Source organism: Abramis brama (genome assembly GCF_963993115.1).
Source record: "Abramis brama genome assembly, chromosome: 8".
NCBI classification, from domain to species: domain Eukaryota; kingdom Metazoa; phylum Chordata; class Actinopteri; order Cypriniformes; family Leuciscidae; genus Abramis; species Abramis brama.
Genome location: NC_139970.1, coordinates 35,693,509 through 35,712,365, shown reverse-complemented (window position 1 = coordinate 35,712,365; position 18,857 = coordinate 35,693,509). Strand labels below are relative to the sequence as shown.

The 18,857-nt window shown below is 35.8% G+C and overlaps 1 protein-coding gene across 6 annotated transcripts in view; it reads left to right on the top strand.

Moving 5' to 3' along the window:
• The first annotated feature begins 1,404 nt into the window (after positions 1 to 1,404).
• ikzf2 (IKAROS family zinc finger 2) overlaps positions 1,405 to 18,857 on the top strand; it is a 33,367-nt gene continuing 15,914 nt past the window's right edge. The window contains exons 1-4 of one of the 6 annotated variants that reach the window (XM_084123176.1): positions 1,405 to 1,616; positions 1,704 to 1,784; positions 6,127 to 6,175; positions 11,366 to 11,470. In XM_084123176.1, the coding sequence (XP_083979302.1) occupies positions 6,142 to 6,175; positions 11,366 to 11,470 (139 nt within the window). In that variant the 5' untranslated portion in view covers positions 1,405 to 1,616; positions 1,704 to 1,784; positions 6,127 to 6,141. Of the gene's footprint in view, positions 1,617 to 1,703; positions 3,210 to 6,126; positions 6,176 to 11,365; positions 11,471 to 18,857 lie in introns of all 6 variants that reach the window. The other 5 variants (XM_084123175.1, XM_084123179.1, XM_084123178.1 and 2 more) reach the window with 5 other exon arrangements.

The following is an 18,857-nucleotide window of genomic DNA, read 5'->3' as shown; positions in this document are numbered from 1 at the left end:
GAAAGAAAATATATTCTATTCTTTGTTATCAACGACATGAAGTGCATTAAACAGTACAAGGCTTCCCAAACTGGGGTTTGTGAAGGAATGAAGTTATTTTTTTTAATGTATTTAAACAATATCCTTTAAAAAAAAAAAAAGTAAAATATGACAAAGAATTAGGAAGCATCAATAAATTATAAATATATATTGCCATTGTGTAAATAATTTGTAATCATGTAATCAATAAAAAAGTAACTGTTCTCTGAAAATGAGTTTTAAACTAATTACAAGTACTTAATTTTTGGATTTTGACTTTGTAATCCAGATTAAACGGATTTCTTGAACTATTTTAACCCTTTATTAAAGTAAACTTTTTAGATTTATACAGGTGTTGAACAGGCAGGTTTCAGTTCACATTGTCAATCTAACAGTCAAGGAAAGAGTGCTTAGTGAAATTGAAAAGCTGTTATCCTGTTTTTTTATTTTTTATGTAACCCTCTTAAAGCACCTCACTTACAGTAATATACTTCAATATCCGGATTGTCAATTTACTGTAAAAGAAACAATGAAAAAATGCAAATGCACAACCTTTCATGACTAACATGACCTGCTTCAGTTCCTCATTCATCTCAGTGTAACATCTCAGTAACACTCTTATTCAGAACCTAATGACAGGTTATTCAGTCTCCAAGGATGATAAAGAAATGGCAAGATCATTAGTGGCTGGTTTCTCTGATTGTAATAGTTATTAGCAGTTTTCTTTTTTTTTTTTTTTAAATAAATTTTAACATTGTTTTGAATTAACATTGCATTGTATCTGATATGTATAGTAGGGCCTACTGTAATAATATTAAATTTAACAGGTTGCGATTTCCTCATCATTTGCAAAAAGGACTTTTGTTTCACTGACATCACCACCAGCTCTCCACAGTTCTGACAGGATTCCAACTAGGTCAGTGGTGTATTTCTCTCGTCGAACAGTAGAGGGGGTCCAAGAGAAATATGACTGATGCCCAACCTGAATCTTTTTCTTTTTTTATATACATACAATAATTTAGCCTATTATAATTATAATTGATTCATTCTCTCTTTCTTCCTCCACATTATAAATGTGATTGAAAATATAAATATATATTTAAAACGAAAATTGTAGCCTTTAGCCTAAGATAGGCTACCATTCATGAATCATGAGGATGTGTAAGGACCGCAGCCCAACAGTGGTCATTACTAGAATTATAATTAATAGATATTCATAACAAAGGCTTATAATAGTAATAATTATATTAATCAGTTAAAATATAGCTTGTGAATGTATTATAACACGCCACAGGGTTTAGAATAGCAGGTTTAATTCAAGTTTCTCCTCCCTGTGTTCTTATAGATACCTAAATAGCCTGCTGGAGATCACGCCGAACGCATTTTAAATGCAGTGATAACGCGTCTAATCGATTACCGAGCGGCACTGATAGATCCGTTTCTCTGAGTCAGACGGTTGCTGAAGATGGAGGAAGCAGGGGAAGGGAATCACTATTGCTGCGTGTCTATCGCACTGCAGTGGATACACAGTATTTAGACGCTGTCTGTAACTCCATATCAGATGAGATGGAAGTGTGTCACTTCGTGCATCGCTAAAGGTAAGCTAAAATGTCCGTTTCGAATGTTAAGGTTTTCCTTTATTTGTTTAAAGGCTTTCTGCATCTGTATGTTCTGTGTTTTGACAGGTCCAGGAAGCGTCTGGATCAGGGTGCGAATTATGGTGGAGTTTGACCCCACCTACCCCTAAAAACAGGTCAAAGGAAAAGGTGTGGGTCTCAAAGTTTAGTTATATGTTAATGTACTTGCTTTTCGTCAGCGTTTCCGAACAACGTTTCAGTAACTAATAAAGTTATATTACAAGTTAGTCCGAGTGTGCTTAACGGATCACTCGCGAACATAATTTGAGGTAACCATAGCAACAGGTGTCTGTTTGCTCGCATAAAACTATACTGTAATTGTTTATCACTTATTATATAATTCGTACAATGGCCTTAGGCACTTTTTGTGATTGTGAAATTATTTGCCCCTAACAGTCTGCGAATTGGTAAAGGAATTTAAAAGGAATCAACTTTTTTTTTTTTTTTTCAAAAAATGTCTGTAGGGCGCAATCGGGTGAGATTGTTTTGGCGCCCCTAGCGCGCGCATAACTAATCTTAAACTTTATATTTTAAAGACGTTTTAAACACAACTAGATATTTTTTGTGATATATTTGTGATAAATTACGCCAGTAGGCCTACGAATGTTTTGTTAGCAATACAGCTCCTCGGGCAAAAGCAATTCGCAAGCGTTATTTAGCGCACTCTAACTTTTAATCTAACTTTGTAGTTAACAAAACGTTTGACAATGCCTTTTAAACGTATAGCCTACTTGTATGAAAACAATAATATACTTTTAAGACCCTCTCCCCCAGCCTTGTCATTTTGCACCCCCATAATTCGCACTCTTATCAATATTTATGACTCGTGTTTGTAAATGTCCGTATTTATTGCGCATCATGACGCATCTGCAAAGAGCCTGCATTTAATTGCATGTGAATTAGCTTACTGTCGGCGTATGTGTCACTTGAATACTGAGCTGCACATGAAGCATATAGAAAACACGCACACACTCATCCCACAACCTTTGATGGACTGTCAGACAGGTGGAATTATTGGGCTCTAAGCCTGTTGTAGGCAGTTCCCATCATTTCCTTATTTATGGCTTAATTCCCTTGGAACCGGTGGATCCAGTTGAGTATTCGCCCCAGCCTGACACCGATTGACCCAGGTGTTGAACAGGCACAGGTTTCACTTCACTATGTCAAAGCAGTTTCAGATCAGAGGAAGAAATCTAATCTAGTCGGGGGGAAAGCGCTTAGACGCGTGTGAAATGGAAAAGCTGACGGGCTTGTTCGGCGCGAAGGAAGTCACCAAACGATAGAAACCCAAGAAGCAGCTTGCTTCCTAATTTTTTTTCTTCTTCTTTTTTTTCTCTTTTTTTTTCATTTGGGGCATGATCGTCCCCTGTTTGTGACCAATATGAACTCCAGTTGAACATGACAGTCATCAGAGGACTTCATCATCACAGTAGACTCTGAAAAGCCTCGATCTGTCATTGGAAATAATTTCACGCGTTTCTTTTTCTTTTTTTTACGCAAGGATTTCTTTGGACACTTACTTGCGTTTTCACAGGGGGGAGACCAAACAAAAAGGTAAAAGTTTCATGCAATCATCTTTAATGGTTAACATCTCGTAGAGTCTTGTAGTTCAATTAAAGTCCGGAAAGACTTATTTCTATTATAATGTTGGTAGGCTATTTATATACTTTTTTGCCATTATGTATTCATTCTGCTACATATCTCAAGTGACATAGCCCAAATACAGTATAATATCATTATATGGTGACGCTAATTTTTGTCCGGATCTAATAAACTTGAGTAGCTATATATATATATATATATATATATATATATATATATATATATATATATATATATATATGTGTGTGTGTGTGTGTGTGTGTGTATATATATATATATATATGTGTGTGTGTATATATATATATATATATATATATATATACACACATATATATATATATAATTGTGGGGCTTAAAGTTAAAAAAAAAAAGAAAAGAAAAAAGAAGACATTGTAACTGTCCGAAGATTGTAAATACGTATAGAAATCATTAAGGTTAACGTTCTTGAAAACGTTGGTGCAATTAGTTTGATACAAACTATAGTATATATAAAAATAATAATAATAATAAAAAAAAACAATTTTGAGATATTATTAATAAAAATGTGTAATATTATTAATGTTTTAAAAAAAACAATTAAGTCAGGTTGGCATAAGCATGCAGGAAGCCATTTTGTTTTCATGTGACAACCTTAAAACAGAGACCCCTGTAGACCCTCATTACTGTCATGAATGTATTCTGACTTTTTTATTAAAATATTTGTTCAGGTCAAATAGAGTTACCCTAAGAAAACTTTTTTGATATTCATGAATCAAAAATAATTTACAAATAATTTGTAAATGTTAACTTGAAAATGTGTTTAAAAACCCCCAATGATGATGAGGAATGTGATATGGTGTAGGTCCTTGAAAACTATTTTAGTACTTTTTACGTGAGGGTTACACCACACACACCACATTTTTGTTTTCCTGTTTAAATGGTACCCCCCTCCAAACATGAACTCAATGATTACATTTCTAAGAACATGTTACATGTGTTCTGCATTCGATTTTAACAGTTCTCCACGGACATCCTTATTCATCATTGACCGCTGTAATGCATGTAACATCCATTGCATCTCAAAGGGTTTTAATTAGATGAAAGTAGTATACTGATATTCAGGAATTGATCGGGGACGGTAGTGTTTTGTTGTTGTGCTGGATGGTTAAGGTTGTGCACACGCGTGCCGTGATCGGTGTGCATGTTAAGGCCCCTGGAGAAGCGTAACGCCACACACCATACATAGGGCCAACTTCACTCCTATTGCTTTGCATGTCATTTCATCACACTATCATTGTTTAGTGCTTTTAATTTGAGGTATCATTTCTTGTACTAATTTGGTTGTATTTCCATATCAAGGAGCTGTAATTTGTGTCTAGTTTATTTCAGAAACTTTGATCAGGGTCAGAGTATCCAGGTGCACTCTTGTGTAATGTCAGAGTATTCCTCATAATTTATGGGATTTCAGGAAAGATGGTTCATGATATTGTGTAGTTCCTGATTTGATGAGGGCTTAAAAGTTGACTTTATGATTTATTATTGTTTAATGTACTGTATGTGTGCACATTATAGTTATTAATGTTTTAAGGACCGTGCATTGCACGAAGAGCAGAAGAGTAGAGAGATAAAATCAAAAATGATTTTCATACTCTATTAATAAAACAGTTATTTTCTTTCTAGTGCATTTAGCATCTGCGATTTATTAAAGCATAAGAGTGTGTATTTATTAAGCTGCTTTATTGGTTTACGTGATACTTAATGGGTTTAGAAATACTCATAAATCGTAAAACTAGTAATTAAACATTTTAAAGTTGAAATAGAAAACATATCACATTTCTCTTTCCAAACCTGACCCAGTGCTTGTGCATGCCCTAATATCTGTCATAAGTGAGGTTCTATAAGGATAATTTGCGACCAAGTCAAGAGAATATATTTTCACACATGTACATGGAGCCATTTTTGTTCTTTCCGTCCGGCAAAACATGAACAGCATACAGTAGCTTATTTGTGGTATTTCATAAACGTCACAGAATTGCAAATTTTATCTGTCATCACAAGTGAAAATTACATTCCTCCCAGTCCGTTCTAGAATATTAAACAAGTAAAAGTTTTTCTGTGTAAAAGTTTGTGATGATTTCATCTGATTGCACTCTAACATAAGCCTTAGATTTATTGTTTTAGTTTAAATGAATTAAACCTGTATAGCTTATAGAATCAGTTATATCGTGGCTAAACGTGTTTCTATCCAGTAATGAGGCCAGCTTTATATGATCTGATGGACGATATGCTGTTCATCAGAAAAGCATCTTTGATTTTTACAGCTCACTTGCTCCGTCCAAACATTTAATTTTAGACTTGTTTTAGAAGGACCTGAAACTCAGTGAAAACATGTCAATTTTCACACTTTGCATGTACCTTTTTTTTGCCTAGCCAGGAAGTTGTCACTTTATATGTTACTTCCCTAATACTTCACAAGAAAATTTAGATGTTTAAATAAAACATGTTTAATTTTTAAGATTATACATGGCAGCGATATAGACAGTTGCATTCAGTTCAGAAGAGCTAAAAACTGTAATAGAAAAGTTGAACATTGAGAAATCGGACATTAGTGTCTTTTCTTTCACAGCAGCTCGTTCATGTGCCAGATATACTGATTTTTAATTGAAACATTTATTACAAATGAACTGTCGACATTGAACGTCTAGTGTATGTACCTTGGTGTTGCATAATTTTGAGAAAAAACAGAACATTATTATATAATCCCTTGGTTCATAATTTTTAAAGACTAAAAAAATACTGCAAATATTTCAAGAAACCTGTGCCAGTAATGTTTCATTATAGAATAATGCAAAATCCAACATCTAATTTATAACTCCTCTTCATTTCACAGCTCTGCCCCCTGAATATGGACATGGAGGCGTCGAATGGCTATATTGCGAGTAAGTAAAGTATTTGCATACATCTCAATGGCCACTTTCAAAAGAAAATATGAGCATCCTTTATTTAGCACATAAAAGCATGTTAAATTGCCTTTTTTATGTCTGTCAGGTTCATTAAAAAATTTTTTTTAACCTTTATAGTGAATTATTGAATGCATTTAAAGTATGCAACTGTATAATTCTGTTCTACTAGACGAAAGCTAATTGGAAACAATGAAATATTCATATGAAAATAATAGCACAGTAATAGTTCTACTGTAATCAATCAGAACACATACAGACCTAAAATAGTCAAGCAGTTCCGTCAACACAATGTTTTTATCATGTCACCTGCTTCTCTGTTTCTCTCATGCTGCGTGTGTATGTGACACACACTTCATTAGGTTTAGACTTAAGCCCATTGATAAGTGTCTTTTTTCCCCTGACGTCTTAAAATGAGCGACACATATTTGGAACAAGGGTTTATCAAGGAATGCTTTCTTTAATTAAAATTGGAAGACCTGGTGAAAAAAAGCTTATCTATTACTATTACACCTTTTTTTTTTGCATTGTAAAAATATATTTTTTTTACTTGTGTTGATTTATGTTAGATATGCTATCTTATTCCGTGAGCACAGTGGGAGTTTGTCTGCAGCTGTTAAGCCAGTTCTGCTTTATGAATATGTGCAGTAGTCAAGCACACTAGCTGCCCCCAAGATCCAGTTGAAAAGCATCGACTCTTGGCTCCCCTCGAGATTTGTTATCTGGACGGGGCTTCAGTACCAGGTGCACAGTGGTACCTTCAAGCCCGTTAACTCCCCCGGCAGATTCCCTCAGATAGAACATGCTGATAAAACGTCCCTCATCTAAAAATTCTTGCAGGTGTCTTGGAAAATGAAAAGTTTACAGTTTAACTTGGTTCCATAGACTCTTGAAGGCATTTTTCCTTTCTTAAAGGGCTCGTTACATTTTAAAAGCATGAATGAACGTCGAACAACACCTGGTTTTTGAATAGCTTTATCACGTTTCAGAAAACTTAACTCTTTATAGTTCAAGAGAATGAAGTTGTTAATGACTTGAAGCTGTGCTTAGATGTGTCTTCACAGCAATATTTTGCGTTTTTCACATCTTTTTTTCTTTTCTGGTTTAAAACCACTTGCTGATAGTTTCCCTCCAAACTAGGAATAGTCGAACAGCTTGCTTTCCTAAAAAGACAGTTTTAAGTTTGTCCATCTCAGATCACAGCCTAATTCTTCAACCTTTTGTACAGTAAACTGCTATTGATATGCTAATAAGACCTCGTCCCCTTCAGTGTGTCCTTTTAAAGAGCAGTTCAGCGTTGGCAGGTGGCAAGGAGCGTGAGTGGGAATGTGTTTTGTGTTTGATGTGGAAGGATGGTTTGGAGGTGTGTGGACGGACAGGATAAACCTGATCCAAGCTCGAACTTTAGCGTCTACGACATGCCACAACCAATCACTCTCTTTCCTGGGAGAACCGATCCTGTTAAAAACTTTTCTTTTTCTTGTCTAGTATCGCCACTCTGGCACAGAACCTGCCTTCAGGCTCCACCCCCACTAATGTAATACTGCGACGGCAACCATTCTGTCCAAATCACTTCAGTGTTCTATAAGTCATTGAGTTTAGTGAAAATATTTGCACACAAACACAGTCCTTTTTTGTAACCACAGTGATTTCAAAGTCAACATGAAATCCAGATTGGCCAATGTATCATTTATCAAATGGTTCATGTTTTTTCAGTAAAAAAAAAAAAAAAAAAAAAAATTTCAGTATTTAACATCCACTTTTTATGATTCAATCAATACCTCATGAATAAAAATATTTTTTTCCTTCACTGAATATCCAATTTTGCTCTGAAAACATATTACAGAAGTCATAGGTGTTGCTATTTACGTTGATTTTAACCCGTGGGCCACTATTAAAAACACCCCCAATTAGTTTCCTCATCGATCCACTAAAAAAGTGCATGGAACAGTCCATTCTGTAGGTTGCTGTTTGATTTGTATACACAGTCTCAGCGAATGAGTGAATTGGGATCTGATTCTGACTCAGCACTGTCATAGGCCAGACCTGTAGTCACTCCAGTAGTCTCCGAAAGGGCCTACGGATTTTCAGCATGCATCACTGCATGGGGGCAGATGGTAGCCTTATTAATATGAACCGTATGCTGTAGGCCGTCATTACAATAGAGCTCTAGGGCCATCAACAATCATATGTGTGGGAATGTCAATGTGATTTATAGAACAAATTAAACAACGTGGAATCATTCTAAAACTGAGAAAACCACATATTAAAGTGCGTCAGAGATTGTTCAAATGATAACAAAGCCAAGTGCACACTGCAAGACTGCATAGTTGGGAAGAAAGACCTATAAAGGAAACGAATAGAAAGAATTTTAGCATAATTTATAATATGCCACCATTGAAAAGTTTAGGGTCAGCAAGATATTTTGTTTTATTTTATTATGTTTTTTAAATTAATTTAATACTTTTATTCAGCAAGGACGTGCTAAATTGATCAAAAGTGACAGTGAAGACATTTATAGTGTAACAATCTATTATACTATTTATAATATATAAATACTATATACATTTCTATATAAATCCTGTTCTTTTGAATTTTCTAGAGTCCGTAAATAAATGTATCATGGTTTCCACACCTCAACCATTTTCAACATTGCAAATAATAATGTTTCTTGAGCAGCAAATCAGCATATCAGAATGACTTCTGAAGGATCATGTGACACTGAAGACTGGAGTAATGATGCTGAAAATTCAGCTTTGTCATCAGAGGAATAAATTACATTTTAAAATGTATTAAACAGAAAACAGGTATTATAAACTGTAATAATATTGCACTTTATATTACTGTTTTTACTGTATTTTTGATCAAGTAAATGCAACATTGGTGAACATGAGAGACTTCTTTCAAAAACATAAAAACATCTTACCCTAAACTTTTGAACGGTGTGTGTGTGTGTGCGTGTGTGTGTGTATAGATGGGGAAGAGAAACATCTAATTGACTTTAAAGTCAAGCTGTGAGTCTTTAAATGGGCACATGGTGATAAGCTTCAGTCTTGTTGTATGCGCTTGGCATTAGATATATTTATCGCGGTTCTGTTTAGATGTGGGATAAGAGAGCTCTTTCAGCCGCTACTGTACAAGAGTTTAGTTTGCTCTCACAGATCTTTTTTCCTGAGAACCTCTCTCATGCCGGGAGGCCATCAGACACAGCACTCTGTTATGGAAAATCCTCCCCTCGGCCGTCACTCAAATCGAAGTGGCTGCTTATTTCCCGTTGCCAAGGGACTGCCGGTTACCTGAGATTTCCCTCAACCCCGGCACCGTAACCGGAGACGGGCTTTGGGATTGTGTCATTGGCTTCGTCTCCCCGAGTTGCTCTCCCTGTCAGAATGACAGTGTGTGTCTGCCAGCTTGACAGCACAGATATCTGTCGCCTGATATACCTCAAAGGCCCTCATTTACTGATTCATTTACTTATCACAAATGTAATGTTTAAAATCTTTTTAAAACCTTTATAGTTCATGAAGGGTGGTGTTTGTTGTAGTAAAGTAGTTTAAGGATTGAACAAGGAACTGTTGATTCACAAGAAGAACACAGACAAATGAATCATTAAAAATGCCACGAATACTGTTTTAGAGCCCTTTGGCAGACTCACTCTGCTACCTAACAAACCTGTTTAAAGGAGGGACTAGATTTAGTGCATTGGATAGAGATACAACAGCCAGCTTAACGGTGACATCCAAGGTACTTTCCAGTCATAAACGTGGAGTTCAAGGAATGATCTAAGCCGTAATGCTGCCCTTGGAGGTTGTGTGTATGCATAATGCAAGCATTAAGAGCTGTCTAATGTTGTTGCCATTGTATTGAGTGTTTGGCTCTGAAGGGGTCAGTGGGTAACGGGATCAGGGAGCAGGAATCGCTCCCCCAGAGTGGACACGCTGAAGCCATATTATTTCCCAAAGCCAGTGCGCGGAGAGATGAGGAAATCCAATCTGAATCTTAAGGATGCGGCTGAAAGCTTAACAACCCCTCCACAAATGAGTTGATGGCTCACCGTCTCTGTAAACTGAAGTGTTGAGATGGTCATTGACCCTAGAGAAATTTCAGCTCTGGTAACAGAGACGGGTGGTATTAAAAGCAGTGTGTACAGTACCTGAAAACCATGGGATATGTTGCTCTCCTTTACCAAGGTATCAGCGAGTATTATAGAGCATCATAGTGCATTTTAGATGGACATCTGTTGGATTAGGCTATTAAACAGTAGGGTTCAGTACTGTGCAAAGTGAATACAAGCAGTTGTTGTGGAATCTAATCAGTCGGATTAATTCAGTCATTTTATTATATTATATAAATATTATTTTAATTGTTAAATAATATTCTGACTCAATATATATATATATATATATATATATATATATACTGTATGCGTGTGTGTGTGTGTGTAAATATTCTATAATGTAAATATACATAACATATAATACATTTTTTTTTAAATCATTCAGTTCAATTAATCAGTTAATTTAGACCACATTTTTTGGATACCTGACAAAACATTATTACATTGTAGGGAGTATATTTGACTTTAAAAGCATATGATTACCATCAGTATAGAAAATAAAGAGTATTAAGAAGAAGGCTACATTAGGAAGTAGATTTGAGATTTAAACAGAAGGCTACATTATTTTATTAAGCAAGTTCATCTTTGCTCTAGACTAGAATATAGTCCCTGTTGTGTAAGAAATAACATTATGTTATGAGTCATAAACAGTATTTAGTAAATGTTTTATTTCATATCTGTTTCTATAGTGTGTTTATCATAGCTAGAACACTGTATTAACCAATCATCATCTCAGACCTGAACTGTTTAAACAGTAGATTGCAGTAAAAAAGTTTAAAGAACAGTATTCAGTACAAAGCATTAAATAGTAGAGCACGGTTGAAAGTATATTAGAGTAGAAATGACGGTAAGAAATTAATCTTTTTGTTGCAGTTATCCTTGATTCTGTTTATCTTTGAGTGATAATCAAAAAGCGTGGCTTTTATAAGAGAGTTGTTCCTTGAACTGTCTGCTCGTATAGATCTGAGTTCAGAGCTGCATTTAGCCACAATAGCTGCGCTGCCTGGAGCAAGGCAATGTCCTCAGTGCACTTGTTTCTGTCTGTCTCCTAGGTAACGGCGACTGCTCTCCCAGGAAGGAGAACTCGAGAATGCTGGTGGACCTGTCGACCAGCACACCCAATGGACAGCATTCCCAAAGTCCTGATTCCCCTGCTGGTAAGTAGGCCTGTTTTCTATCAAGTCCACTCCCCTCAATGCCTGTTCCCATTTTACTTTCTTAGATGTGGTGCATTGATCAGCTTAAAGGGATAATTCAGCCAATAATGACATTCCTATCGTCATGTACTCACCCTCATATTGTTCCAAACCTGCATTTATTTCATTTTAGAATGGAAGAAGAGACATTTTTAAAAATAATGGGTAAAACTTTGTTCTGAAAGTCCACTTTAGATATTCTACTGACTGTAAGTAACCTTGCAACTACATGTCAATTTTTAGTCAGTAGAGTATTATTAGACTGTCTGCTTAATATCTGCTTGCACTTTATTTTAATGGTTCTCCAACAGACATTCTACTAGCTATAAGTAACTTTGCAAGTACATTTCAACTTATTACATACCCCTAACCTAACAGTCTACTAATACTCTAGTCTAATAAGAGGTAGTTGACATGTAGTTGCAAAATAATGAGAGTTAGTTGACATGTAGTTGCAATAGTTAGTAGACCCTTACGCAAAGAAGATATATTCCCCCTATATATGAATGATCAATGTATTAAATGATCTAATGGTATATTTGAAAATATACAGAATAATATATTGTGTTAATTAGGCCAAATAAAATAGATTGAATAATACATAAGGAATTGCTGCTTTTCATATATTGAAAAATATGTGACAATATATTTACTAACAGGGCTTAATTTGAGCCGGAACACGCCGGAACATGTTCCGTCACCTCTGACATTGGATCCGGAACCTTTTTTATTGGATCCGGCACCTCCTGTGTCACTATGGAAAATTAATTGCCTAAATGAAAAAATAAAATTATTGTTTGTGTATAGTTCAATGTTTATGACACATGACTTGCGCGCTTGTTGTTGTAGGCTACTAGTTGAGATTGCTGTTAGCCTCGATCGTTTCACTCAGGGGAAAAAAGGCAAAAAGACAGCAAAGTTTGCTTAACTTTTTCAAATACGCTGGCCAGTCAGATCCCAAACAAGCAAAAAACGTTTCCGCTTATCAAGAATGTGGAGACCACGGTGGACACCGCAGTAGTATCGACATAATATCTCGTAATTTCGACATAATAAGGGGACATTCTAATCTGCATTAAGCAGTCTTTGGTTTTCTATGGGAGGAAAATGCTTAACGTGTAATTGCGTTCATATTCTGGGCTCATCTGATTTTTTGTACATAGCATAGCCTACTTATATGATTTTAGTATCATAATGATTAATAAATGCACGCACAATTATCTGTGAACTTGATTTGAACAAATGCCTTTCAACTTGTGTGTGCAAAATTCAGAATTAAATGAATGTGCAGCAATTTGTACAAATAGAGAGTCTGTAGGCCTACTACTGTTGTAGCCATTAAAAAAGCGCATTTAGTTTCATATTTGTTATTATTTTTTTTTTTGTTTTTTTAATGTTGATTTATGAAAAGTGAACAGCACGAGTAAGACAGGATGCGCAATATACCGAGAGACATGTAGCGGGTCAGACATGATTTTGACCACTTCATTAAGTTTTGTTTTGTAGAAAACCTTTCTTTAAACTGAATTTCGTTTTGTATAAATTGTATCTTAATTTTAATCAATTTTTCATTAACCATTTGCCTGGATTTAATGAATAAGAAGCAAATATAACAGACAATTATGGAGGCGCCCACGGGGTCACTTGCATTGCACGTTAACTGGAGCGCATCTCATCCTAACTTAACGAATCTCAGTGTATGCCTCACACAGACATGAGAAATACATCAAATACACAAATCTTGAAATGTCTTTAAACGAAATAATTCAAAACGAAAAAAGAAAAAGGCCACTCTCTGATTATGTAATCCATTATGTGCATTTCTCTCTATAGGCGCGTTCACTACGGAGATGGCAATGCGATCGTCAACTTCATCTTTGCAGTCGACACTGTCAGAAAACACTAGTTTATTAATAAAAATAAATGCACGCGTCACCGGATTTACAAATGCACATCTTGCTTGTTGCACACACACATATTATTTCGAAATAACGAGATATTATGTTGAAATAACATTATTATTAATAATAGCCTACATCTTTTAGAATATTTGATTGGATGCTGAATGTTGCGCTTGTTCAATTTAATAAAATTAAAACTTTAATTGTGATCATTAACATAACTGAATATTAAATATTTAGTGGCCAAGTTTTGCGCACCTCCCCCTGTCAATGATCTAGCACCCCCTCAGCACATGCGTTAAAAATTCTCTGGCGGTGCCCCTGCAGAGAAGCTATGTAGGCAGTGTAATTTTTTTTGTTCCGTTATACCTCCAACCCCCGTTTTGAGTCGCCGGATCCACCCCCCTTCTGCGCTCCGGGACCTCCCACTTTACAAATTAAGCACTGTTTACTAATATATCATAATTTATGTAATTTTATATTCAGTAATACACTTTATAATATATAGATGTACATGTGATAAGATATGGTACTGCATATGTATAAATATATTGAACATATATTTACTCATGCAGTATAAACATTATAAATGTTTCATATGTTCAAGCTAGTTGACAAGCACAAGCACACTTGTATGTACTAAAATATTTAGAAAATGGACTATCACTGTGCTGAGGAGTGCACAGCCATTACTTTTTTAAGTATAGTAACATATAGTCTTAATGGTGCTCGGCCAATCGTCAGTCTAACCACAGGCTCTACTCTTCAGCATAATGGTAACCCCAAAAACTCAGCATGCTGCATGCTGGAAACTATATGCATGTGTTAGTCATTCTCTCTGTGTGTGTGTGTGTGTGTGTGTGTGTGTGTGTGTGTGTGTGTGTGTGTGTGTGTACAAACATTCACATTTATAGGGGAACATGGATGTGCAATATATGTACACAATAAAGGATAAAACTTTATGAATATTGCATGTAATGCTATTTTTGTCTTAATTTCTAAATACTATATATGTAACTATACAGCCATACATGTTCAATGCATATATTGCAGTATATTGAAAAATATAATCACTAGTTTCCCATATATGGAAATGTATTATGTAATATATATCATTATATTTTGCAGTATATTACCATATATATTTTGTTCCAAAAGGATGATGTCTAAATTATACTATCAAAATAAAGTGTAACCAAATAATGTGCTGGTCAGTCTTTTTCATAACTAGAGATTTCAAGCTTCAAAAAGGATGCAAAAGCACCATCAAATTGTCATAAATGTGGTTCATATGACTGTATCTAAAGTCTTAAGGCCTGACAAAGACCTTGATTGGTCAAAACGATGTAATTTAGTGTTATGTAAAAGTTTTATGGGAGCAGATAACACAGTGTGTTGTTTTTTCCCCCTTTTTTGGATTTGGATTTGGATTTTGAATTGGTATATAAATCCTTCCAAAATTATATAGTATCCTTATATGATGAAAAGAACACAATTTCAGTCACTATTCAATGAAAACATCTCTCACAAATGCGCCAATGAGAGCTTGGGTAGAAGTAGCAATGTCTGGTTCACAAGTCATTCTTTGAGTCAGATTTTTAAATTAATCTCTTGATTTGGTTCTTAAAACTTGTTTTAAATGATTTTTTTCATTTGAATCAACTCACTGACTAAATGATTACATTGCAGCAGCAACAGTTGTCACATTAAAATCTTACTGGAGAGGAAGCTCTCACATGGCTTCAGAACATTAGCACATGCATCGCATTTACAGTATTACTAATTTTACAATATTTTACAATATTTTACTATGCTTTGTTTCCTTTTCTAAGCTTGAAAGAGTTTTAAAGCTTGAAACAAGGGTGAGTAAATGATGATAGAATTGTTATTTTTGGGTGAACTATCCCTTTAACATGAGAAAATGAAATACAGTCTCTCACTTTCCAATGCAAAATATATGAAAAAGGAGAAATTAGTGAGCATCAGCTCGCAAGGGACAGAGGAAGGACCTTTATCTCGCAGTATAAAAAAAAAAGAAGTTACAGCTTTATCTACGATCTGACGGGATAGGCCCACTCTGTGACATCTCCCTTCCTCAAAATCAACTACTGGTTACGATGGAGGGCTTGTCAGTTGTCAGCATGAGTGTGCATGAGAAAAGGGAAGCGTTCGCCGCCGAAGGATGGAGGCACAGACCATGATCCCAGATTGAGATTGTTCTTCTAGATAATTTATTGGTCATGTTGCACAGGATGTTGAGAAACATGTTACTGTGTAAAGAGAAGTCTGACCTACACATATACAGTTTAATTAACCCCATGCTTGTATGCAGAGATGGAGTGATGCACAGATGCACATGCATACAGTACAGAATGTATCTACTGTATAATTCTGTATAGAACTTATTCAAAGGAGACGTCAGTGCAAGCCATAATTTAATATTCAAGGGTTAGACATTTTGCAAAGGTGAAATTTTAAGAGAAAGAGACCTTGGAGTTAGACTGGCACATCATTTATGCATCCGACTATGTTGGTTTACTCTGCTTTTGTACTGTGCCTAGTTGATGACTCGGGTGTATGGATCCCCAGCACTGAGTGCGTTTTGTTCTCATTCATCTCCTTTGATCAGGATTCTGTATGTTGTCCCGGCAACCATTTCAAGTTCACTCAGCTGCAGCCATCATAGATACTCCATAACGTGTACGGTATAGATAGTTATCGCTATAGAACCGCAAGCAGCTGTTTTCTGATGTCATGATTGACAGAATGGACAGAGAAATAGGAAGAAACATACAGTAGTACGTCTCGACACATTGAGGTAATGCCGTTCGACTGTGATGTGTTGACAGGATTGCACCTTGTTTTCTTTGGGTACAATTTTGTAATCACCGAAGCTCGCGACTGTTCTTGCGAGTCATAAGTGTTTCTTTGAAAGTGAAGATCTCTTGTGCAATATTAAGCAAGTACGCCTGTAATACTTCGTTGGAAATGCCAGCGAGTGAAGTGAGGGTTATCTTGTGGCACTGCCACACAGCACTTAACTTTCAAAAGCTCTGCGAACCTGCATGCCACCATGTGTAAACAGCCTCTTAATCAAAATGGGACGTTTTTAAAGAGATGTTTGAATGTAATTTAACTGTAACTTACTTATGCTAATCTGTGTTTCTGTATGTATAGCACTATTTAGAGGGGATCTTCTAAACGACTGTACTGAAATAACATCCTACTGCAATCCTACTGTTTTCAAATAAAACCATTTCAATTACCTTTTTATTATTTACCACTTTTAAATGCCAATTTTTATCCATTATTAAATTGTATGTATATATATATATATATATATATATATATATATATATATATAAAATAGATTGAATAATACATAAGGAATTGCCGCTTTTCATATATTGAAAGATGTGACAATATATTTACTAATATATCATAATTTATGTAATTTTATATTCAGTAATACACTTTATAATATATAGATGTATGTATGTGATAAGATATGGTACTGCATATGTATAAATATATTGAACATATTTACTCATGCAGTATAAACACATACACTATATAGAGATATACAATGTAGTATATTTCTTATATTTTATAATTATTTACATTATAAATGTTTCATATATATATATATTCAGACACACCTGAACAAGCTAATAAAGGTCTTCAAAGTTCCTAGAGAATTGCAGATAGGTGAAACGGTGGATAGTTTGATTCAGAGTTCCCTATCAAGGCAAAGCATACCTGGAACAAACAGTCACTAGCTTCTGTGTCTTCAGCAAGCGCTCTGTGTGAAACTGTCTCTGTTTTTTGTTGTTTGTCCACAAGCATAAAATATCTAGACAGGAGTATGGCGAGCAAACAGCTTTGAACAGTGTGTTTGTCCCTGCCCTCACTTCATTACGAGTGGGGACACACGCGATTCATGTGTTGTTTGTTTTGGAGTAGAGCATGCAAGGTCAGCTCTAGTAAAAGGGGGTTGACAGTGTTCATTCATAAATTCCCGAAGTGTAACATATGCACTATCCAGAGTTTTAGCTCTGCTCTTGTTGACTTTCTTCTCGAGGGAAGAAAGTCAATAAAGATTGACTCGATTCTGTGACTCGATCTCGGATCTTGCATGTGCCGAGGCAGCGCGTAGATTACGGGACTGCATAAGAGTCTAGTTGCTTGGATCTCGCGTTTGCCGAGGCAGCACGTAGATTACGGGTTTGCAATAAGAATCTAGTGGCTCAGATCTCGCGTTTGCCGAGGCAGCACGTAGATTATGGGTCTGCATATCTGCAATAATAATCTAGTGGCTCATCTCACGTTTGCCGAGGCAACGTGTAGATAATGGGTCCGCAATGTATAATATGCGCAGGGAACAGAGCAGACTGGAATTTCCCTTTCTCTCGTTCTCTTATGATTGTGTGCAAACTAATTATGTATTTTTTATTGTTTGAGATTATAATATGAAGTCTATATTAATACACTATATTCAGCCATTCACCTAGACCGTTTCTACTTGTCTGGTTGCTATTTGGCTGCATTTAATTTGAGAAAGTTAAACATGTACTCATCTGATCTTTGAGGAGTTAAATGTCTGTATTAATATACTATTCAGCTTTTTCATCCAGACCGTGTTTACTTGTCTGGTTGATATTTGGCTGCATTTAATTTTTGAGAAAATTAAATATGTACTCATCTTTGAGGAGTCATTTAATTCTGAGGAAATAAATGGTGAATTCTCGGGGGAATTGGATAACATCTCATTATATGGTTTCCACCTCCCTTCGGTGCCCTCCAGCGAGTTCTAGTCTAGTAGGTTTTGGAGCAAGAAGTACAGACTCTTCTGCGAATGGAGGCTATAGAAAGGGTTCCTCCTCCCAGCAGGGAGTCAGGGGTTTACAGCCGTTACTTCATTGTTCCAAAGAAGGATGGAGGCTTACATTCAAACAGATTGTGTCACAGATTCAGTCCAAGGACTGGTTTGTCACGATAGATTTGAAGGACGCGTCCTTCCATGTAGCCATCCATCCTCATTACAGGAAGTCCCTGAGGTTAGCTTTCGGGGGCGAAGTGTGCCAGTTAGGGATGTTAACCGATGACCGTTTGACCGATGGTTGACCGTATCAACGTTAACCGATCAAAGTTGTCGGTAGTCGGTTAAAAAAAAAAAAAGTGATCTCTAAATTAGGCTATTATAGACAGTGGACTAAACGCTACTACAGTTAGCCATCTCATTCCAAGATCTTTTTCTGTGAAGTGAACAAATCCCTCACACTCATTTTTTCATAACTCGCCTGTTTGTACTTAATACACCAATAAAAACATTTGGCGCGAGGTCACAGAGTTTGGGTTCGCGCGCTCACAAGGTTTGCGAAAAGTAAAGCTACAGGCTAAAACACTCGAGGTTAGAGCCAGGGCAGACGACAGGATGAAGCGTGCAA